General features: G+C 45.5%; 1 protein-coding gene across 1 annotated transcript in view; it reads left to right on the top strand.

The window, feature by feature from the left end:
• The window catches only part of parp4 (poly (ADP-ribose) polymerase family, member 4), a 260,543-nt gene that overhangs the window by 195,553 nt on the left and 39,716 nt on the right, over positions 1 to 25,274 (top strand). Inside the window, 5 exon segments of the mRNA XM_038818701.1 lie at positions 991 to 1,086; positions 5,014 to 5,151; positions 10,431 to 10,802; positions 10,805 to 12,114; positions 24,311 to 24,502. Coding sequence (XP_038674629.1) covers positions 991 to 1,086; positions 5,014 to 5,151; positions 10,431 to 10,802; positions 10,805 to 12,114; positions 24,311 to 24,502 — 2,108 coding nt within the window.

The following is a 25,274-nucleotide window of genomic DNA, read 5'->3' as shown; positions in this document are numbered from 1 at the left end:
TCCTTTTGATGGATACTTCAGTGGTCAAGAGCCTTCAATTTTAAGATTATTGATGGCTGTTTGCAATTCAGTCTAAAGCCAGCAAGGAAACTAGCTCTTTGGCAGTATTCACCATGAAAGATCAACAGCATTTAAAAGATCAGTTTTTCTTTGAGAAGCAGCACAGAAAAAGGGTCCTTGTTCTTGTGATATTTCAAGGAAATTGAAGAGACCTTGCAGTCATTGAACAGATGAAAATACACTTTGGACCACTTGCAGGAGTCATCAACAATCAACAAAGTATTATATCTAGAATAACCCCCTCCCAATAATTTCAGCAGAGCTTTCCTTGGAACTATATTCTAATAGCATATGGATGAGATCACCAGATGTTAAATTAGCTAGATCATGAAATGGAGTATCAGAATTGTTCATTGCATTCTCCACAAACCTTGGGGCATGAACTGACATGCCGATGATGTTGGCATCAGATGCTTCTCGAATGGGTGAAAGGATTGGTGTACACGGACTTTGATCCAATCACGGAACAGCATTTGGCAATGACATTGAAGAGGTTCTTACAGAGGCTCTCCTATTCTCTCTGCTGATTGACTTTTGATCATTGTGTTATCATTGTTAATCTGAAAACCTGCTGAGGATGGCAGTGCAGCCAAATAATTACGTGTGATTGTTGCTTTTCAACTTTTTGTAATTGAGTATCATCCACATAATCTCTACAACAATTTCGAGGCACCACAATGAAAATCAACCTTTTTCTTCATTGGGGAATCAGAATGATGATGGCTCACCAACATTCTGTATATACACTTGTTTGATTTCAGGAATTTGGAATTACCTGTAGCAGTTTTAGCACTGAAAGTATTCCTATTTTGATTTAAGAAACAGTTTTTACAATCTAATGTTGCTTCATCCAGCAAATCATTGCCCTGCACATGCAGGCAGATGGCTTTGCAATGGTGACTGTGTAATCCTGATATATTTTCCTTCCAGATGAAGAAATCCACTTTGAAATCGTACATCATTGAACTCAGCAAAGAATATTCACTTGTGACTCAATTTACTAGTTTTGTAGCCATTGAAGAAAGGGTAAGTGTAAGTTAACAAGAGGGAAGCATGGGGGACACATGAAGATTAATCTAAAATGTTCATGTTTCTTCTGAAACTAAATATGAAAACCTATAATGTCTTGCTTGCTCTTATTTCTGCTGTTACTACTTGTAATTCTGGGCCAAGGGACCTTTGATTTTCAGCCTCTGATTGGCCAGCGGCCCTTGGGCTCCTGAATTTCAGGGAAGGCTGGATGCCTAACAGGCACTTAATCCAATCAGATTTTCCAAGTTTTGCCCAGTGTTTTTTTCCGCCACTGCAGGAGCTGTGCCAGTCTGAGGTACAGAATTGGTTTTCTTCTTCACTCTCCCTGGCCCATACCTCTACCAGCTCGGGTACCAGATAGATGCATCACAAAATGCATTGAGCTTGTTAAGGGACTGTTACACCTGTGCATACTTTATCCGACCCAAATGAAGGTGTGCTATCTAACAGGGCCATCAGGTTGGAATTGCAGATATGAGATCAAAGACTCAGCTGCAGGCCACTTAGATATGTAGCTGTGTTCTTAGTCACCAGCAGTGAAGCCTTTTGGTAGGCATCAGCCAGAAAACACAGGCCCAAAGATCATGCTGGGGTGGGGGAATAACCTGCATATCAGCACCTTCAGTTGGAATAGTGGAGGCAAAAACCTTAGAATCTGGTTTAGCTCAGTGGGCTAGACAGCTGGTTTGTGATGCAGAACAAGGCCAGCAGCGCAGGTTCAATTCCCGTTGCAGCTGAGAATCCCGAACAGGTGCTGGAATGTGGCGACTAGGGGCTTTTCTTATAGAAGAATAGAACAGTACAGCACAGAACAGGCCCTTCGGCCCTCGATGTTGTGCCGAACAATGATCACCCTATTTAAACCCACGTAACCCGTATACCCATAACCCAACAATCCCCCCATTAACCTTACACTACGGGCAATTTAGCATGGCCAATCCACCTAACCCGCACATCTTTGGACTGTGGGAGGAAACCGGAGCACCCGGAGGAAACCCACGCACACACGGGGAGGACGTGCAGACTCCACACAGATAGTGACCCAGCCGAGAATCGAACCTGGGACCCTGGAGCTGTGAAGCATTGATGCTAACCACCATGCTACCGTGAGGCCCCAATAGGGTAACTTCATTGCAGTGTTAATGTAAGCCTACTTGTAACAATAAACGTTATTTGTTTATTTATTTACAGAATCATAAGAAACAATTTGATGCTATAATAAGGAATCATGGGGCAGCACAGTGGAGCAGTGGTTAGCACTGCTGCTTGTGTGAAATTTCTAAACTTTAATTGAGTGTAGCAACAAGGTTTCTGACATTCAGCCTGGCAACCTAAGGCAAAAGTGAGCATGCAGAGCCTTCAGCAAGGCAAGGAGGCGGCCCGCTGGCCAACAGTCGTCGAGAGGAGCAGCAGGACGACTCTTGACCTCAAGGCCAGGGCTGAGGGTGGGCAGGGAAGCAACCAACCAAAGAAAGAATAGAGACCAGGCTAGATTAAGCCAGCAGCCAAGCAGCTTACGCGGTCATTGAGGCTCAAGGCCCAGCCACCCAAGCAAGAGGTGAGCAGTTGGGAGATGTGAGGGCCAGGCAAGCACCAGTGTAGTGATTTTCAGGGAGCAGCGACTTCCCGGGCTACTTGACCAGAGCTAGTCGTCAGGGCTGAGAGTCAGTGGGATGGGTGGCAACTGGTCTGCGAGTGTGAGAGCAGAGAGCAGGCAGATAACCAGCAGCAGCTATAGATACGTAGAAGATTGGAGAAGGAGGAGGCCTTTTGGCCATTCGAGCCTGCTCTGCCATTTATCACGATCATGGCTGATCATCCAACTCAATAGCCTAATGCTGCTTTCTCCCAATAACCTTTGATCCCATTTGCCCCAAGTGCTATATCTAGCCGCCTCTTGAATACATTCAACAATTTAACATCAACTACTTTTTGTGGTAATGAATGCCACAGGCTCACCACTCTTTGGGTGAAGAAATGTCTCCTCACCTCTGTCCAAAATGGTTTACCCTGAATCCTCAGACTTTGACCCCTGGTCCTGGACTCACCCACCATCAGAAACATCTTCCCTGCATTTACCCTGTCTAGTCCTGTTATTAACATACAGGCAGACTTTGAGTCTGCAGAAGGTGCAATTAAGATGTTGTAAAACTGAGATATTTATTCCAATCATGTATATTGTTTATCTATATAGGGTTAATGGAATTTAGTTTACAAAAATAAGGTTCTCTGGGGTTTAGATAATTGAGAGGTTATGGTTAGCATTAGTAAGATGGTCATAACTCAATTAGTGAGATACGGGTGATGTAATTAATGGGACGAGCCAGGTCTGTGGCAGGCAGTTTAGCTTTTGACTAGGATCGTGAAACTGAGCAGGAGCTTTTTCCAAAGGCTATCGGGTTAATCAGTAGTCTCCAAAAGCAAGATTTGCAGCTTGTACCTGAAAGGGTATCTTTCTTTCTTCAAGCAGTCTTTTCCAAAAATCTCTATCCCAAGAGACGCAAGCATCCCTGTGTTTGATAACTTTATTTATGTGGCTTTTGATCTGTGATGGGCTTTGCTTAATTGGAGATAGAGAAAGTATTAGTTAGAAGTTAAGAAGTGTGCACTTTCATTGAAAATTAAATGAAAATCGCTTATTGTCACAAGTAGGCTTCAAAGAAGTTACTGTGAAAAGCCCCTAGTCGCCACATTCCGGCGCCTGTTCGGGGAGGCTGGTATGGGAATTGAACCGTGCTGCTGGCCTGCCTTGGTCTGCTTTAAAAGCCAGCGATTTAGCCCAGTGTGCTAAACCAGCCCCTGTTAAGAATTGCTTAACTGTTAATTGTAAGCTAATTTCTGTGATTACAGTGGGTTTAATCCTGTGTTAAGAATAAAGTTTGTTATGATATAAAAGATACTCATTGCTCAGTGGAATCACTCCTGGAGTGAAGTATCTTTTCCTCCCAGTTTAAAATTTTTTAAAAGTCTTTGGGGTTCTTGTCCAGTAACAAATGTTGGTGTCTGGTCCTGGATCTTAACACATCTGGTGCTGAATCAACAATTATGAAATAGTATTTGGCATTTTTGACTTGTACTGAACAATGCAAGCCCCTGTGCATTATTCATCCCATGTTCCAGTGATTTAGTTAATATAACCTGCAACACATTGTGGGTGAACCACCACGTCACCAGAGGGCAGGGCATGACTTGGGAGCCCTCCCTGCCAAAGAGTGCAGGGCCCACAAAAGAGTAAGTCCATCTCTGTGAGTAGATGAATTAAGGTGGACTGAATAGCCTCTGATCTGTAATTATTCTGTGCATCACTTCATTTTTGTCAGAGATTAAATCAAGGTTTTATATTGCATAGTACTAATTACAGATAGCTTCAGAACATCACATAGGCACAAGATTGCAGGAAAATACATCACATAAGCTCTTCCAATTGAAAATGTGGAACTTTTTTAAGTGTGCTCTCACTATGTGCTGTTGGTTGTTCAGCATTAAACATCTATGCCAAATATTTGTAAATACAACAGCTTTATAAAATAAAGTATAGAGGATCAACTGTTCTTGCCAGACTGAGCATCTGGTGTTCTTGAGACTTAATTATAACTGAGATTTAATTATTACTGAGACTTAGTAATTAGTCTCAGGTTACAGGTGTTGTATTCAACATCCAAACACAACTAAAAAAAAATGTTCAAGATAAGCGCACTCATTTTTTTTTACATTTTCCTATTAAGGGGCAATTTTAGCACGTCCAATCGACCTACCCTGCATATCTTTTGGGTGAGGTTCACGCAGACACGGGGAGAATCTGAAAACCATGGACAGTGACCCGGGGCTGGGATTGAACATTGGTCCTCAGCCACGTGAGGCCTCTGCCGCTGTGCTGCCCTACATGAACTATTTAAACCTTGTCTTGTTTTCCTTGCTTAGTATGAACAGGAAGAAGATTTAATTCTCAGCCCATCTATTCAGGAACTTGCCGCAAAAGAAAGTGTGGATATTCTGTCATATATGGACTGGGAAGAAAAATTTAAACATCAAAACTTCAAATTGCGCACTTCAAAGAGGGTGAGTATAAAGAATATAGGTATAATCTTTTGATTCCTGAGTGGCTTAGTAGTGGGATAACCGAGGTGTTGCAGTGGGTCAGCACTTAAGCCGTGTGACAGATTCAAAACTTCAATACCCGTCTTCTGCATTCTGACCGGAATATGGCTGCCTTATGCATTGATTCTACTTTTCAGTTAAATCATGTGAAATATGAAATTGTGTTTCAGTTTAAAAGTTTGAAAAAAGAAAGGAATTTGTGGCTTGAAATCTATCACCGACAGTGGCACAAGGCGGGCGGTATAGGATCATCTGCCCATTATACTTTGTGTTTGATGTTCAGTTACATTGCAGTCAATTCAATTAATTATCAGTGTTGCATATTATGAACAACTGAGCCAATACTGTCTATTTTGCGCCAACCTGAGATTAATTTCAACAGCTTGAAGTTTTGAAAAAGAATTGCAAATGAATATAGTGTTCCAAGCTAAAGTGTGGTACATGTTTTGTGGTGGAGAGTGCAGTATGCATGCTGGCTTATTTTGTGTTACATAAATTTAGTGTACCCAATTATTTTCTTTAAGCAGCAATGTAGCGTGGCTAATCACCTACGCTGCACATCTTCGGGTTGTGGTGGTGAGTCCCACGCAGACACTGGCAGAATGTGCAAACTCCACACAGACAGTGACCCGGGGCCAGGATCGAATCCGGCTCCTCGGCGCCATAGGCAGCAATGCTAAGCAATGCTAACCACTGCGCCACTGGCTTATTATAAACACTGATGATGTTTGGAAATGACATTAAATCACCCATCATCTACTCTGTATATCCTGAGCTTTGTATATGCGAACAATAATGGAAAGGTAAGGACACAGATTGTCCCAAACAATTGTAATAACTTGTGCATTACAATGTAACTTGTTCGCTGAATTAGATTTTATGAATTCTCCCACTGTGTACCCGAACAGGCACCGGAGTATGGCAACTCGGGGATTTTCACAGTAACTTCATTGCAGTGTTAATATAAGCCTACTTGTGACAATAAAGATTATTATTATTATGTACTCTCCCATTATATGATGATCTGACTAATGAGGAAAATAGATTAAAAGCAACAGGCCAATTTGAGGGGCAAAATTCAAAATTATGAGAAATTCCTTTGCAACACATCTAGGCATTCAAAACTAGTCCAGGATATTATTCTGGCCCTGAATTCGCTGACGTTTCTGTCTTTGGATGAGATGAAGTCTTCCACGAGCTGAAACTGGTTCATGCAAATACACTACAACTAAGTAAACACTAGAGGGAGCACCAGAGATGTGATCACATGCAGACATACAGCTAATGAACACATAGAATAGGACACGACCAATGGGCAGTCAAGACACCTAGAGGTGACACTACCACAAGGGGGCAACCCATATAAAAGGACAGGGCACACATACTCTGTCTCTTTCCACAGGTGACACTTAGAGAGAAGGACAGGGGCAGATCAGAAGCATCATACCCACCATGTGGCTCAGAGCAGGCTGGTTAGTTAGACTGAATTACTATAGCAAGATTAGCAGGAGAGTCAAACTCATAGAGAACTGTTCTGATGGTTCAATAAATCACATTGAACTTACTACAAAGACGAGTATCTTTTGGTCAAAGCTGCATCAAGCTGCAGCCTGTGTTATCCCAGAGCACATAACACATCAGTGGGGGAGTCCAGAACTAGGGGTCATAGTTTGAGGAAAAGGGGTAAATCTTATAGAACTGAGGTGAGGAGAAATTTCTTCACCCAGAGGGTGACCAACCTGTGGAATTCACTACCACAGAAAGTAGTTGAGGCGGAAACATTGTGCAATTTCAAGAAAGAATTAGATATAGCACTTGGGGCTAAAGGGATCAAGGGATTTGGGGGAAGGCAGGATCAGGGTATTGAATGTCATGATTTTAATGAATGGCAGTGCAGACTCAAAGGGCCGAATGGTCTACTGCTGCTTCTATTTTCTATTTGTGTTTCTATGTACGTAGACCCTCGTTTAATTCAAGCATGCATATACTACCTCCTCAATGATTCCCTCAGGCATCTTTCCTTTTGCTGATGTGAAATATGTAGGCCTATTGTTATGGGATCCATCTAGTCACCTATTTTAAAGGTGGGAACTACGTAAGCCTCCTTTTGGTCGATGGAACTATCGTTAAAACGGAGCTTTAGAAATATGAGCTAGGGGCTTGGACAGCATGTTTCAAATCTCCCTAAAGACCTTTGGTTGACTATAATCTTGCCTTAATTATATCTAAAATTCTTAATTATATCTAAAATAATACGTTCATCTAATATATTACTAGTTTTATTCTAATAGTTGAGCATCACCTTTACGAACGAAGATTGATGCAAAGTATTCAATTAATAGAACATAGAACGTTACAGCGCAGTAATGTTCGGCCCTCGATGTTGTGCCAACCTGTGAAACCACTTTAAAGCCCATCGACACTATTCCCTTATCATCCATATGTTTATCCAATGACCATTTAAATGCCCTTAATGTTGGCAAGTCCACTACTGTTGCAGGCAGGGCATTCCACGCCCTTACTACTCTCTGAGTAAAGAACCTACCTCTGACATCTGTCCTATAGCTATCTCCCTCAATTTAAATATATGTCCCTTCGTGCTAGACATCACCATCACTGTCCACCCTATCTAACCCTCTGATCATCTTGTATGCCTCAATTAAGTCACCTCTTAACCTTCTTCTCTCTAACGAAAACAGCCTTAAGTCTCTCAGCCTTTCCTCATAAGATCTTCCCTCCATACCAGGCAACATCCTGGTAAATCTCATCTGCGCCCTTTCCAATGCTTCCACATCCTTCCTATAATGCGGTGACCAGAACTGCACACAATACTCCAAATGCGGCCGCACCAGAGTTTTGTACAGCTGCAACATGAACTCATGGCTCCGAAACTCAATCCCTCTGCCAATAAAACCGAACACACCGTACGCCTTCTTAACAACCCTCTCAACCTGGGTGGCAACTTTCAGGGATCTATGTACATGGACATCGAGATCTCTCTGCTCATCCACACGACCAAGAATCTTACCATTAGCCCAGTACTCTGTATTCCTGTTACTCCTTCCAAAATGAATCACCTCACACTTTTCTGCATTAAACTCCATTTGCCACCTCTCAGCCCAGCTCTGCAGCTTATCTATGTCCCTCTGTAACCTGCAACAGCCTTCCGCACTGTCCACAACTCCACCGACTTTAGTGTCATCTGCAAAGTTACTCACCCATCCTTCTACGCCCTCCTCCAGGTCATTTATAAAAATGACAAACTGCAGTGGCCCCAAAACAGATCCTTGTGGTACACCACTAGTAACTGAACTTCATGCTGAACATTTCCCATCAACCACCACCCTCTGTCTTCTTACAGTGAGCCAATTTCTGATCCAAACTGCTAAATCACCCTGAATCCCATGCCTCCGTATTTTCTGCAATAGCCTACCGTGGGGAACCTTATCAAATGCTTTACTGAAATCCATATACATCACATCAACTGCTTTACCCTCATCCACCTGTTTGGTCACCTTCTCAAAGAACTCAATAAGGTTTGTGAGGCACGACCTACCCTTCACAAAATCATGTTGACTATCCTTAATCAAATTATTCCTTTCTAGATGATTATAAATCTTATCTCTTATAAACCTTTCCAAGATTTTGCCCACAACAGAAGTAAGGCTCACTGGTCTATAGTTACCGGGGCTGTCTCTACACCCTTTCTTGAACAAGGGGACGACATTTGCTATCCTCCAGTCTTCTGGCACTATTCCTGTAGACATAAAGATCAAAGCCAATGGCTCAGCAACCTCCTCCCTAGATTCTAAGAGAATCCTAGGATAAATCCCATCCGGCCCAGGGGACTTCTCTATTTTCACACTTTCCTCGACAACATTGTCTTTTTCCCGTGTGAATACTGACGAAAAATATTCATTTAGCACCTCTCCTATCTCCTCGGACTCCATGCACAACTTCCCACTACTGTCCTTGACTGGCCCTACTTTTACCCTAGTCATTCTTTTATTCCTGACATACCTATAGAAAGCTGTAGGGTTATCCTTGATCCTACCTGCCAAAGACTTCTCATGTCCGCTCCTGGCTCTTCTTAGCTCTCTCTTTAGGTCCTTCCTAGCTAACTTGTAACTCTCGAGCGCCCTAACTGAACCTTCACGTCTCATCTTTACATAAGCCTCCTTCTTCCTCTTAACAAGTGATTCAACTACTTTAGTAAACCACAATTCCCTCGCTTGACCACTTCCTCCCTGCCTGACAGGTACATACTTATCAAGGACACGCAGTAGCTGTTCCTTGAATGAGCTCCACATTTCAATTGTGCCCATACCCTGCAGTTTTCTTCCCCATCCTATGCATCCTAAGTCTTGCCTCATCGCATCATAATTGCCTTTCCCCCAGCTATAAATCTTGCCCTGCGGTATATACCTATCCCTTTCCATTGCTAAAGTAAACGTAACTGAATTGTGGTCACTATCACCGAAGTGCTCACCTACCTCCAAATCTAGCACCTGTCCTGGTTCATTACCCAATACCAAATCCAATGTGGCCTTGCCTCTTGTTGGAATATTTCGACTATGAGTTCTTTGTAACCTGTTCTTTATAATCTATTATTGAACATCCATCAAAGGCCCAACACAGCCATTAAGAGTTAACTGACTTTTAGGTAACTGAAAAAGCTTTTCCCAACACATACGAGTTATCTACGATCTTCTTCTATTAGTGATTCTATTATTTTAAGTGATTGTATAGCAATTTGTGTTTTCTTCACATTCAATTTAATTTAATTTATAGAAATATTTCTGTTTGCATCTTATTTCTCTTTATACATAATGAGTCAGCTATCTTTCAATATAAAGTTATTGGAGTGGCACAGTAGTTAGTACTGCTGCCTCACGGCGCCGAGGTCCCAGATCGATCCCGGCTCTCGGCCACTGTCCATGTGGAGTTTGCACATTTCCCCGTTTACATGGATCTCACCCCCACAACACAAAGATGTGCAGGGTAGGTGGATTGGCCAATCTAAATTGCCCCTTAATTGTAAAAAATAAATTGGGCACTAAAATGTTTTAAAAATAAAGTTCATTTGGGAGCATCAAGGCTGGACTATCACTGGTAGGCAAGGACCTTGTGCACTGCATGTTATTTTATTAATGTGTTAAACAATCATAGTACTTTTTGGACTTTAATGGTCTTCTCAGCAAATTTTGTTTTAGTAATTTTTCTTTATATTTAACCTGTAGGAACTGATGGAACAATGGGAAGTTCCAAACAAATTTACAAAAGCAATCATTGGAGATGATGGTTATGATGATTATTATTGTGGTGAAATGCAAAGTAACACTTCACCGCTAGTTGGTGTGGAATGTTCTTCAAGCATCAATACATTATCTACTTCTTCAGAAATGTCTCTTGAAAACTCTGATTTACTGGATTCACACCTCAGCCCATTATGTGGATATCGGAACGCTGCAAAATATCCTTCAATTAAAAAAACCATTGATGAAGTTCAGTATTTAAAATACCACAGCTCAGAAGTAGAGTTATGTTTTTCTGAGGAGAAATGTGAGGAAATAGATTCAATTTCTTTGGACGCTGCTTTTATGAGCTTTTAGATGCAGCTCCCATATCTGGAAGTTCAGCATATCTTGGTTCAGGATTTTCAGCAACTGGTGCTGATTTTAAAAATAGTTCACTATTTGGATTTGAGTTTGCAGTATCTGGAGCTCCCATCCATCCACGTTCATTATGTTTGTATTCAGACTTTTCACCGTCTACAGTTCCTATCCGTGCAAGTTTAGGTTTGGATTCATGTTATGGTTCAACATCTGCATCATCTGCAGCTCCCATCCCTGCAAGTTCAGTACATTTTGATTCGGGGCTTCCACTGCCCCCAGCTCCCGTCCCTGCAAGTTCAGTACGTTTTGATTCGGGACTTCCACCGCCCCCAGCTCCCGTCCCTGCAAGTTCAGTATGTTTTGGTTCAGCATTTGCACCACCCCCAGCTCCCATCCCTGGAGGTTCAGTATGTTTTGGTTCAGCATTTGCACCACCCCCAGCTCCCGTCCCTGCAAGTTCAGAATGTTTTGGTTCAGCATTTGCACCACCCCCAGCTCCCGTCCCTGCAAGTTCAGAATGTTTTAGTTCAGCATTTGCACCACCCCCAGCTCCCATCCCTGGAGGTTCAGTATGTTTTGGTTCAGCATTTGCACCACCCCCAGCTCCCGTCACTGCAAGTTCAGTACGTTTTGATTCGGGACTTCCACCACCCCCAGCTCCCGTCACTGCAAGTTCAGTACGTTTTGGTTCAGCATTTGCACTGCCCCCAGCTTCCATCCCTGCAAGTTCAGTACGTTTTGATTCAGCATTTGCACCGCCCCTAGCTCCCATCCCTGCAAGTTCAGTACGTTTTGATTTAAAGGTGGCAGCGGCAGCTGCTGGTAGAAATCAATTATTTGGTTTAGATTCTTCAGTCGCCGCACCTTCTACTTTTGGAGGCCCAGGTGTTTCACTTGCTACGTCTTCTGCGAGGGGTTCATATACAATTGGCTCACCTCGCTTAATGGCTGAGGACCTCACTCTTAGTAATTCTGTAAGATCTGTAATTCATGCTCGGTCTTCAATACCTCCACCGCCTCCTCCTCCTCCCTGTCCAATAACTTTACATTCTAGTTTTTCCAAAGCCACAGCTTTACTTGGAAAATCAAAAGATTTTAGTTCAGAGCTCCACGTTCCTGCAGGATCAAATGGTTTTAGATCTGCAGGCCTGAGTGCTTCCCAAGATCAAAATATGGCCAACGAAAAAGTGCTACAGGAACCACCTGAAGAGACCTGTTTGGTTACTACTGATTTTCACAACTTTGAGATGTCTACGAATTTTAAAAGGGAAAAGTTTAAAACATCATTCCAAGATCCCCAATCCAGAAGGTAAAAATAATTCATATTAAATCATTTTCTTGATCTTGTTTCTTTGAATGAATACATCAAGTCCTTGTGCTATAGTGGTAGGGAATTCCATTGTTAGAGGAGCAGGTAGATGTTTCTCCAGCCATAGATATGACTCCAGGATAGTATATTGCCTGCCCCGGTGCCAGGGTGAGGGATGTCAGAGCAGCTGCGGGACATTGAGGACATGCAGGACAGGAGGGTGAGCAGCCAGAAGTCATGGTCCACATTGTAATCAATGACATAGACAGGAAAAGGGACAAGGGCCTGAAAGCAGATTACAGGGAGTTAGGAAAGAAATTGACAAGCAAGACTTCAAGAGCAGTAATCTGAGGATTGCGGTCATGCCAAGTGCTAATCAGTATAAGAATAGGAAGGTTGAGCAGTTCAGCACGTGACTGGAGAAATGGCAGGGATTTTAGATTTCTGAAGTATTGGGACCACTTCTGGAGCAGGTGGAACCTGTATAAGAAGGATGGTTTATACCTTAACAGGACTGGGACTAAAGTCCTTGTGGGGACATTTGCTAATACTGTTGTGAATAATTTAAACTACATTGCCAGCGAGATGGGAACCTGAAGAGAAATTCAGAGTGGAAAGGAGAAAAACTGGCAGTGGGAAGTAGAGAAATATCAACTGGTAGGGAGAATATATCAGACACGAGTATCAAGGTAAATAGACTACTTGGAGAGTTTGATAGAACTAGAATAGGCTAGTCAGTCATTATTGAACCATAGAACCAGACAGAGCAGAAGGAGGCCATTCACTCCATTGAGTCTGCAGTGGCCCTTGGAAAGAGCACCCTGCCCAAGCCCACCCCACAAAAGCCCATGCCTCCACCCTATTCCCATAACCCAGTAACCTTACTAAGGGGCAATTTAGCATGGCCAATCCAACAAAAGAAAGATTAGGGCCGATTAGGAACAAAAAAGAGACTTGCATGAGGAGGCAGAAGTAGTGTTGGTATTAAATGAGGATTTTGCATCTGTCTATACAAAGGAAGAGGATGCTACCTAGGCTGATGAGGGAACTGATACATTCGAGGAATTTACAATTGAGAAGGAAGATGTTGTTATAAAGCCTACTACCTTCACTTGAGTTGATAAAGCACCAGGACCAAATGAGATGCATCCACAAATATAGAGGGAGGTGAGAGTGGAGGTTTCAAAGGCACTGGCGATAATCTTCCAATTGTTCTGAGACAGATGGGTGGTGCCAGAGGACTAGAGAATTGCAAATGTTCAGAAAGGGGTGTAAAGATAATGTTGACAACTACAAATGAGTCAGATTGACTTCAGTGGCAGGGAAACCTCTGGAAACTATAATTCGGGACAAAATCTATATCTCTTAATTACTCGAAGAGTCATATGGACTCAAAATGTTAACTCAGTTTCTCTCTCCAAAGATGCTGCCAGACCTGTTGGGTTTATCCAGCACCTTCTGTTTCTATTTCAATAGTCACTTTGGTAGGTGCAGTGTAATTAAGGAAAGCCAGCGTGAATTCATTAAGAAAAAATCATGTTTAACTAAGTTGCTGGAATTTTTTGAGGCGTTCATAAGAAAAAGAAGCAGAATTAGGCCATTCAGCCCATCGAGACTGCTCCATCATTCTATCATGACTGATCTCTTCCTCATCTGCGACCTACAATGTTACAGGCCAAGAGCTGGATCGCAAAATAAGCCAGAGAATCTCCTCCCTAGAACACATGACCTAGGAGCGGAAGTAGGCAATTTAGCCTCCCAAGCATAATATCCATAATGTGTTCATGTCTGATCCCATCCTGGCCTCAATTCCACCGTCCTGCCCGTTCTCCATAACCCGGCAACCCATTACCAGTTAAAAATCTATCTAACTCTTTCTTAAATGCAATCCCTGTCCCTGCATCCACCACACTCTGAGGTATCGAATTCCACAGATTCACAACCCTTTGGGAGAAGTATTTTTTCCTCATATCAGCTTTAAATTTGCTACCTCTTATTCTAAGATTTTTTTAAAAAATAATTTTTATTGAAAAATTTTGAATTTATACAACAACAACGAACCATAATAAAATACCAAAAAAAAAAATAATATTAGCAATCATAAACATTCGCCCCCACCTCCATGAACAACACAGCATCCCCACCTCCATGAACAACACAGCATTTTAACAACAATGCAAATTAACACAATATTAAGTTACATAATAGAAACTACAATAAGGAACACCCCCCCCCCCCCCCCCCCCCCCCCCCCCCGCTGCTGCTGCTATTGACCAAAATACCTATCTTTGAGCCAGGAAGTCCAGAAAAGGCTGCCATCGTTTATAGAACCCTTGTATTGATCCTCTCAGGGGAAATTTGACCCTTTCAAATTTTATAAATCCCGCCATGTCACTGATCCAGGTCTCCACACTTGGGGGCCTCGCATCCTTCCACTGTAGCAAGATCCTTCATCGGGCTACTAGGGACGCAAAGGCCAGCACACCGAAAGGCCTCTTTCGCCTCCTGCACTCCCGGCTCTACCGCAACTCCAAAAATCGCGAGTCCCCACCCTGGTTTGACCCTGGATCCAACCACCCTCGACACCGTCCCCGCCAACCCCTTCCAGAATTCTTCCAGTGCTGGGCATGCCCAGAACATATGGGCGTGGTTCGCTGGACTCCCCGACCATCTGGTACACCTGTCCTCACCCCCAAAGAACCTATTCATCCTAGTCCCGGACATGTGGGCCCGGTGCAGCACCTTAAATTGGATGAGACTAAGCCTCGCACATGAGGAGGAAGAGTTGACTCTCTCCAAGGCATCCGCCCAAGTTCCGTCCTCTATATGCTCCCCGAGTTCCTCCTCCCATTTAGCCTTCAGCTCCTCCACTAACGACTCCTCCACCTCCTGCATTACCTTATAGATGGCAGACACCTTCCCCTCTCCGACCCACACCCCCGAAAGCACTCTGTCCATCGTCCCCCGCGAGGGCAGCAAAGGGAATCCCTCTACCTGTCGCCTAGCAAACGCCTTTACCTGCAAGTATCTGAACATGTTCCCTTGGGGAAGCCCAATTTTATCTTCCAGTTCCCCCAGGCCCGCAAACCTCCCACCAATAAACAGGTCCCTCAATTTACTGATGCCCACCCTTTGCCACCCCCTAAATCCCCCATCCCTGTTCCCTGGGATGAACCGATAATTGTCACCCAATGGAGCCTCCATCGAGCCCCCTGTTTCCCCCCTATGCCGTCTCCACTGTCCCCAGATTCTTAGGGTCGCCGCCACCACCGGGCTCGTGGTAAACCTCTTAGGGGAGAGCGGCAACGGCGCCGTTACCATGGCACCCAGGCTCGTACCTCTACATGCCGCCATCTCCATTCTTTTCCATGCTGCCCCTCCCCCCTCCATCACCCATTTACGCACCATTGACACATTGGCCGCCCAATAGTACCCCAGAAGGTTGGGCAGCGCCAGCCCGCCTCTATCCCTCCCTCACTCCAGGAACACCCTCTTCACTCTTGGAGTCCCATGTGCCCACACAAAGCTCAAAATACTGCTAGTCACTCTCCTAAAGAAGGCCCTGGGGATAAAGATGGGCAGGCACTGAAAGAGGAACAAGAACCTCGGAAGCACCGTCATTTTGACGGACTGCACCCTCCCCGCCAACGACAATGGCAACATGTCCCACCTCGTGAACTCCTCCTCCATCTGATCTACAAGTCTGGTGAAATTATGTTTGTGAAGAGTCCCCCAGTCCCTGGCCACCTGCACCCCCAGGTACCTAAAGTTCTCCCCTGCCTGCCTAAGCGGGAGCCTACCAATTCCTTCCTCCTGGTCTCCAGGGTGCACCACAAACACCTCACTCTTGCCTAAATTTAGTTTATCACCTGAAAAGGTCCCAAACTCAGCTAGCAGCTCCATCACCCCCGGCATCCCTCCCACCGGGTCCGCCACATACAGTAACAGGTCAGCGGCATACAACGACACCCTATGTTCCTCCCCACCTCGCACCAAACCTCTCCACCTCTCTGAATCCCTCAACGCCATCGCCAGCGGCTCGATTGCCAGTGCAAACAAGGGGGACAGGGGGCAACCCTGCCTGGTCCCTCGATAAAGCCGGAAGTACTCCAACTTCCTCCCATTCGTGGCCACGCACGCCATCGGGGCCTTACCCATCTAATGAACCCTTCACAAAATCCAAACCTCCCCGACACCTCCCATAAGTACCCACACTCCACTCTGTCGAAGGCCTTCTCCGCATCCAGCGCCACCACTATCTCTGCCTCCCCCTCAATCGCCGGCATCATGATGATATTCAACAATCTCCGCACATTCGTGTTCAGCTGCCATCCCTTCACAAAACCTGTCTGGTCCTCGTGCACAACCCCTGGCACACAGTCCTCTATCCTGGTGGCCAGGATTTTTGCCAGCACCTTGGCATCTACGTTGAGGAGAGATATGGGCCTGTATGAACCACACTGCTGGGGGTCCTTGTCCCTCTTTAAAATTAACGAGATCAGCGCCCACGACATCGTCGGGGGCAAAGTCCCCACGCTTCATTAAGTGTCTGCACCAGCAAGGGGCCCACTAGGTCCACAAACTTTTTATAAAATTCCACCGGGAACCCATCCGGCCCCGGTGCCTTCCCTGACTGCATCTGCCCGATCCCCTTAACTAGCTCCTCCAGCTCAATCGGCGCATCCAACCCCTCCACCTGCTCCTCCTGCACCTTCGGGAAAGATAGCCCGTCGAGGAACCTCTCCATTCCCCTCCTCTCCCCCGTTGGCTCCGACTGGTACAGTTCCCCGTAAAAGTCCTTGAAGACCTCATTCACCTCTACCCCCTTCCGCACAACATTCCCACTCTTGTCTCTCACTCCAGCAATTTCCTTAGCCGCATCCCGCTTGCGGAGCTGATGAGCCAGCATCCTACTCGCCATTTAACCATGTTCGTACACTGCCCCTTGTGCCTTCCTCCACTGTGCCTCCGCCTTTCTAGTGGTCAGCAAATCAAATTTAACCTGCAGGCTGCGCCTCTCCCCCAACAGTCCCTCCTCTGGTGCCTCTGCGTACCTCCTGTCTACCTCCAGCATCTTTCCCACCAGTCTATCCCTCTCGCTCCTCTCCCTGTGTGCCTAGATGGATATCAGCTCCCCACGAATCACTGCCTTCAGGGCTTCCCAGACCACCCCCACCTGAATCTCCCCCGTATCATTCACCTCGCGGTACCCCTCAATACTTGCCCGGACCCTCCTACACACCTCCTCCTCCGCCAACAACCCCATATCCAATCGCCACAACGGGCGCTGGTCCCGCACCTCCCCCATCTCCAACTCTATCCAATGTGGAGCGTGGTCGGAGATTGCAATGGCCGAATACTCGGCCTCCTCCACTCTCGGAATCAGTCCCCTACTCACCACGAAGAAGTCTAACCGAGAGTAGACCCTATGTACGTGGGAGAAGAAAGAGTACTCGCGTGGCCTCGGCCTCACAAACCTCCATGGATCCACCCCACCCGTCTGGTCCATAAACCCTCTCAGTACCTTGGCCGCCGCCGGCCTCCTACCCGTCCTAGAGCTGGACCGATCCAGTGAAGGATCCAACACCGTATTGAAGTCCCCCCCCCCCCCCCATGATCAGACCTCCCGCCTCCAGATCCGGGACCCGTCCCAACATACGCCTCATAAAGCCCGCATCGTCCCAATTTGGGGCATACACACTAGCAAGTACCACCTTCTCTCCTTGTAGACTGCCCCTAACCATAACATACCTACCCCCCTTATCCGCCACCACCTCCGATGCCTCAAACGACACATTTTTCCCCACCAGAATCGCCACTCCCCGGTTCTTCACATCCAACCCAGAGTGGAAATCCTGCCCCACCCATCCCTTCCTCAGACGGACCTGGTCCACCACCTTCAGGTGGGTCTCCTGAAGCATTGCCACATCTGCCTTCAGCCCCTTCAGATGAGCAAGTACCCTCGACCGCTTCACCGGCCCATTCAATCCTCTCGCATTCCAGGTGACCAACCGAATCAGAGGGCGTCCCCCCCCCTCCCCCGTCGACTAGCCATAGCCCGTCGACTGCCCGCTCCAGGCCAGCATCCACTGCCCGACCCAGTCCCCACAGCGACAACACCTCACTTCTGTCCCCCCAGCCCCCACCAGCTCCTTCCTGACCCTGCCAGCAGCAACCCGGTATTCCCCTCTCTCTCCTCCCCCCCCCCCCCCCAGGCTAGGAACCCTCCTAGCCGCGAACCGTCCTCCATTGTACTTCCGTGGGTCAGCTAACTTCTGCTGACCCCGGAAACTCCCGCCAATAACCCGACCCCTCCCAAAGTGGGATATTCCCCCGATCTATCCCTCCTCCAGGCACCGCTCCAGCGTGGGGAAGAACCAGTTAAGGCCCCGCCTCCCCCCGTCATCGTCTCCACCCCGCAGCGCGGGAAACCAGAGGAAAGCCCGCGCTTTCGCACTGCCCCACCACACCCTTCTGACGCAGCTCCCAAATACCAGCCCCACTCCATACCCCCAACCCGACATAGAATACAACAAACCCCCCCCAACCGTCCCCGCTAGATACAAAACTCAAACAATGCCCCACAGCAAAAAAAATAACAGAACAACACTCCCATAAATAACCATATCAAAATTGCAAAAGTACAAAAAAAAGAGAACACAGCAACAGCCGAATCCAGCAATAAAGTATTACAACAGACCCCGCAACCCACAACCCCTAGTTCAAGTCCAGTTTCTCCGTCCGCACGAAGGCCCACGCCTCCTCCGGGGAATCAAAATAATAATGCCGGTCCGAATAAGGTACCCACAGGCGCGCGGGCTGCAACATTCCGAACTTTATCTTTTTCCTGTAAAGCACCTCTTTCGTCCGATTATATCCGGACCGCCGCTTAGCCACCTCCGCACTCCAATCCTGGTAGATCCGTACTACCCCATTCTCCCAATTGCTGCTCTTCACCTTCTTGGCCCAGCGCAGCACGCACTCCCGATCATTGAACCAGTGGAACCTCACCAGAACCGCACGCGGGCGTTCATTCTCCTTAGGCCTCCTGGCCAGTACTCTGTGGGCTCCCTCCAGCTCCAGGGGCAGATGGAAAGACCCGGCCCCCGCTAGCGAGTTCAGCATCGTAGCCACGTAGGTTGTCAGGTCCGACCCCTCCAGCCCCTCCGCAAGGCCCAAGATCCGCAGATTTATCCGCCTCATGCGGTGATCAAGCTGCTCAAAGCGTTCCTGCCACTTCTTGTGGAGTGTCTCGTGTCCCTCCACCTTACTCACGAGGATCCCGGCTTCCTCCTCTCGTTCAGTGGCCTGCGTCTTCAACTCCTTGATGGCAGCACCCTGGGTAGTCTGAATCTCCGAGAGCCTTCTGTTCGTTTCCTGCAGAGAGCTCAGTACCTCAGCCTTGAAGTCTGCAAAACAGCGCAGGACAGCAGCTTGTTGCTCCAGGGCCCACAGCTTCCACTTCTCTGGAGCTCCGCCGGCCGCCATCTTGGATTCTTTCCCCCGTTTTTTCTGGGGAGCTGCTGCCGTTTTTCCCCCTTTCCACTCCGAGTTCGAGTCATGGACTGCGGGGAAAGTCGATCAGCACACCTTCTCCCACCGGGAGACGTCGAAAAATTTCCGTTTTGGTCTCTAAAAAGAGCCGAAAAGTCAGTTTAAAATGGGAGCTCTCAAATGTGCGGCTTCCTACGTCATTGCCGCCACCGGAAGTCCTTACTCTAAGATTATGACCTCTCGTTTTAGAATGCTCCACAAGAGGAGGCATCAGCTTCACGTCTACTTTATCCTTCCTTTTAGCATCTGTTATGGGCCAGGGTTTATGGAACACCAAAGTATATCATGGAGTTCACCTGACCCACAACTTTTAATAGAGTTTGGTTATGGGGAACAAGGGTGTGCTTTACAGGTGTGATGCAACAGAGATCTAAAGTATTTTTAAAACAAAACAATGTTTATTCTATGAATCCAGTTAACATTTTATAAACCCACAGTAATCATCTTATCAACTACCAACACTGATTACTCCCCAAAAAGATACAGTACTCTATAGGTAACCCTTAGTAACTTTCCTAACCACATCCATAAGCCAAAACACAAAGACAGTAGGTTTGAATTCTCTACAGAGAACAGTTATCACTTTTAAATTATCAAGTGAGCTAAACACCTTGTTTAACATACAGAGAGACACCAGTATACGTCTGCTTGGTTAGAATGCAGCTCTCCAACTGAAAGCGAAACTAAAACACAGAGCCAAAAAGAGCTTCCAGCTCAAAACAAAAGTAAAAAGCAGAGTCACATTCCAGCTCCACCCGCACAATGACATCACTGCAGCCATTTGATGAAACACACTTTTTTTAAAGGGACTCTTACATGACACATCTTATATACCTCAATTAGATCTCCCCTCATTCTTCTAAACTCCAGAGAGTATAGGCCTAAATTATTCAATATCTCCTTATACAACAAACCCTTCATCTCTGGAAATAATCTAGTAACCTCCTCTAAACTGCCCCCAATGCCACTACATCTTTCCTGAAATAAAGGAACCATAGCTGTGCACAATACTCCAGGCGCAGTCTTACCAATGCCTTGTATAGTTACAATAATACTTCCTTACCTTTATACTCAATTCCTTTTGCTATAAATGCCAACATTCCATTTGCTTTCCTTATTATCCGCTGTATCTGAATGCTCGTTTAATGTGACTCATGCACGAGACACCCAGATCCCTCTGCATCAGAGCACCCCAAAGTCTCCCCCATGTTCTTCTCCCCATGTTCTTCTTCATGTAGCATAAGCTGCTTCCTTGATGTATACTCTGACAAAGGAAGGTTCAGACTTGGAGATAGGTTTAAAACATTTATTGAACAGTTAATAATTCTCTTACTTGGGTTCGACTCCCCTGCTAATCTATCTACAGTAACTCAATCTAACTAACCAGTCTGCTCTAATCCATGCGGTCGGTGTGATGCTTCCTGATCTGTCCCTGTGTCTCTGAGTGTCGCCTATGGAAAGAAGAAGAGCATTTGTGCCCTTTTATATGGGTAGCCCCCTTGTGGTAGTGTCACCTCTAGGTGTATCTTGACTGCCATTGGTCATGTCCTATCTTACTGGCCTATTGGTTGAATGTCTGTGTGTCATGATGTCTCTGGTGCTCCCTCTAGTGTTTATTTAGTTCTAGTGTATTTACATTAACCCCTTGTGTATGTACATTAACCCCTTGTGTATACAGTGATGCATCTCACCACACTGCCTCCCTCCCTTTTTGAATAAAGGCATTACGTTAGCATTTTTGTGGTTACAGTCCACTGTAACCTTTCCTATGTCCATGGAATTTTGGAATATCATAACCAAGGGATCCACTATCGCTGCTGCCACTTCCTTTAACACCCTAGGTTGTAGGCCATCAGGCTCTAGGGACTTGTCTGCCCCCAATCCCGAGTTTGTTGAGTACCATTTCCCTATTGATGCTGATTGTTCCAAGTTCCACCCTTTCTATTACCTCTGAATTGTCTGTTCCTATAGGAATGGTACTAGTGCCCTCCAACGTGAAAACTGAGGCAAAGTATTGATTTAGCATCTTTGCCATTTCTGTGTTCCCACTATTAACTCACAAGTTTCATCTTCCAAGGGGCCAACATTCACGTTCGCGACTCTCTTCCCTTTTTGATATTCTGTGCTAGTTCCTTTTCGTAATTTACCTTAGCTTTTTTAAATTACTTTTTTAGTAGCCCTTTGTTTGAAAGTTTCCCAATCTTCCAGTCTGCTAATGGACTTTGCAATATGATATAACTTAGTTTTTGTCTTTGTAATGGCATTGACCTCCTTTTTTAGCCATGGATGTTTTTTTTATCCCTCTTCCCATTTTTCTTCCTCACTGGGATATCATTTAGGTGTGAGGAATCCTTAAACAACTGCCACTGCTCATCATCTGTCCTACCTTTTAGCCTTCCTGCCCGGTCTATAAGGGCCAAATATGACCTCAAGCCTGTGTAATTTCCTTTGTTTAATTCCAGAACACTAGTGTAGGACTGCATTTTCTCGCCCCCCCAAACTGAATCTTAATTCTACTATACTATGGTCACTACTCCCTCGTGGATCCTTAACTATGAAGTCATTAATTAATCCTTCCTCATTAAAAAATACCAATCGAGAGTAGCCTCCTCCCTGGTTGGTTCCCCAACATACTGTTCTAGGAAACAATCACTAATGCATTCAATGCACTCTGCCTCCAGGCTACCTTTGCCAATTAGATTTTTCCAGCCTATGTGCATATTACATAAAAGGTTGATGAGGGCAATGATGTTGATGTGTTGTATGTGGATTTTCAACGACATTTGATACAGTACCACACTTGCTCCTGTGAGCAAACTTCTAGCTCATGAGATAAAAGGGGAAATAGGTACTTGGATAAGAAACTACCTGAGTGACAGGTAACAGAGAGTCGTGATAAATAGTTTTCTTCAGATTGGAAGAAGGCGTGTAGTAAAATTCCACAGGGATTTCAGTTGCGACCCCTTGCTCTTCCTGATATATATTAATGACCTGGACTGTGAAGGGCAAGATTTCAAATTTGCAGATTATACAAAGATTGGAAGCATTTTCAACTGAAATGAGGATAGTCTTGAACTTCAAAAGGAGCGAGACGTATTGGTTGATTGGGCAGACAAGTGATTGCGCAGACAAGTCTGAGGTGATTTATCTTTGCAGCAAGAATGTGGAGAGACAGTAGAAAATAAAGGGAGAAAGTCTTTAGTGAGGTCCAGGATAAGACGGACCTATATATATAGAACAGTACAGCACAGAACAGGCCCTTCGGCCCTCGATGTTGTGCCGAGCAATGATCACCCTACTCAAACCCACGTATCCACCCTATACCCGTAACCCAACAACCCCCCCTTAACCTTACTTTTTAGGACACTACGGGCAATTTAGCATGGCCAATCCACCTAACCCGCACATCTTTGGACTGTGGGAGGAAACCGGAGCACCCGAAGGAAACCCACGTTTCCTCCTTGTTTCCCACGTATGTACTTGAGTCATTGAAGGTGGCAGGGCATGTTGAGAGAGCAGTTAATAAATCCTAGGTTTTAATTAATAAAGGCATTGAGTACAAAAGTAAGGAGGCTGTGTTGAACTTATATAAGACATGAATTAGGCCTCATCTGGAGTACTGCACCCAGTTCTGGGTGCCATATGAGGAAGGATGTGAAGACATTGGAGAGAGTACAGAGAAAATTCACAAGAATGATTCCAGGGATAAATGACTGTAGATATGAGGATAGATTGGAGAGGTTGGGTCTGTTTTCTTAGGAGAATAGAAGGCTAAGAAGAAACTTGATAGAGATATTAAAAATCGTAAGGGGTATCAAAAGTCACTATAAATAGTGAGAAAAGGTTCCCTCTTGAGAGTACATCAAGAACTAGAGGATACACATTCAAATAATCTGTGAAGCAGCTGTGCTGACCACTATGCTACCGTGCTGCCCTCCTCAATGTGCAAGATTACAAGGAAATAGCAGCTGAGTGGGATTCAGTAGAATGCTCTTTCAGCGAGCCAGTGCGGACTCAATGAGCCCAATGGTCTCTCACACTGTAAAGACTCTGATTCAATGTATGTCCATATAGAAAATTGATGGAATGCTTGTAATCTTATTAAACAGTCCTGATAGATCCTGATAAATAAAGGGGCTGGTTTAGCTCACTGAGCTAAATCGCTGGCTTTTAAAGCAGACGAAGCAGGCCAGCAGCACGGTTCGATTCCCGTACCAGCCTCCCCGGACAGGCGCCGGAATGTGGCGACTAGGGGCTTTTCACAGTAACTTCATTGAAGCCTACTCGTGACAATAAGCGATTTTCATTTCAAATATATATTATTTTGACCACCGTGTTAACAAGTAATGAGTGCACTGTCTGCAGCACATTTCTCATTTTGATATCCTTAATGTCCAGTCTGTGCATGTAGCATTCTGCAAGGAATTTTTCAGAGTTTAGCAATATCAGGCAAGTATTTTTCTTCATGTATTTTATTACAAACATGTATCAAAACAGATTACAGCAAATGAACACCCCGGGAAACATACTTCCCAGCAATCAACTATACAGTCAAACACGGTCACAAAAGTCCCCCACTTTTTATCAAACCCCCCCCCCCTGCAGAGCCCCTTAATTCATACTTTATTTTCTCGAACCATAGGAAGTCGTACAGAGCACCCAATCAAGCCGTTAACCCTGGTGACTATGCCGACTGCCACTCCAGCAGAATTTGCCTCCATGCAATCAGAGAGGCAAAGGCCAAGACATCGCCCTTCCTCCTCCCCATGAGGTCCGGCTTCTCCGAAACCCCAAATATCGACACCAATGTGATTGGGTCCACCTCCAATATCGGGTAAGTGTGGAGAAGATCATACTAAAATAAACCAAGCTTGGAAAGTTTTTTCAATATCATAGAGTTTACAGTGCAGAAGGAAGCCATTCAGCCTATCGAGTCTGCACCGATCTTTTGAAAGTGCACTCTACTTAAGCCCATTCCTCCCCTCTATCTCTGTAAACCAGTAACCCCACCTAACCTTTTTTGTTTTGGACACTAAGGCCAATCCACCTGACCTGCACGTCTTTGGACTGTGGAAGGAAACCGGAGCACCCGGAGGAAACCCACGCTGACACGGGGAGAACGTGCAGACTCCCCACAGACAGTGACCCAAGCCAGGAATCGAACCTGGGACCCTGGAGCTGAGAAACAACTGTGCTAACCACAGTGCTACCGAGCTGCCCTGTATACAATTTGTCATATGGTAGTTACTGTATTTTTCTCAATGGATCTGCTTTTAAAGGAGAAACAGTTCCAGTGAGGGGAGCAGCACCTCATCTTTTGATTACGCACTTGCAGCCCTCAGGTCAAACTCTGAGTTCAACAACTTTAGACAACTTTAAACAACCTTTCTTCTCCATCCTCTGTTCTTGTTTCAGATTCCAGCATCCGCAGTATTTTGCATGTGTTAGAAATAGTTCCATTCCTATTTTGTGCTGAATTTGCTCATCTCAATGAGATTGGAAATCTGGATACTACAGTTAGCTGCACTGCACCCGAGTAAAACATCAGCCAAGATCCCAACTGCTAACTGTTATACCGGCACCAGCTGAATTTTAAGTGTGGTTAT

Source organism: Scyliorhinus canicula, chromosome 14 (genome assembly GCF_902713615.1).
Source record: "Scyliorhinus canicula chromosome 14, sScyCan1.1, whole genome shotgun sequence".
NCBI lineage: Eukaryota > Metazoa > Chordata > Chondrichthyes > Carcharhiniformes > Scyliorhinidae > Scyliorhinus > Scyliorhinus canicula.
The sequence above is the reverse complement of the archived record's forward strand: the minus strand, read 5'-3'. Positions and strand labels throughout refer to the sequence as shown.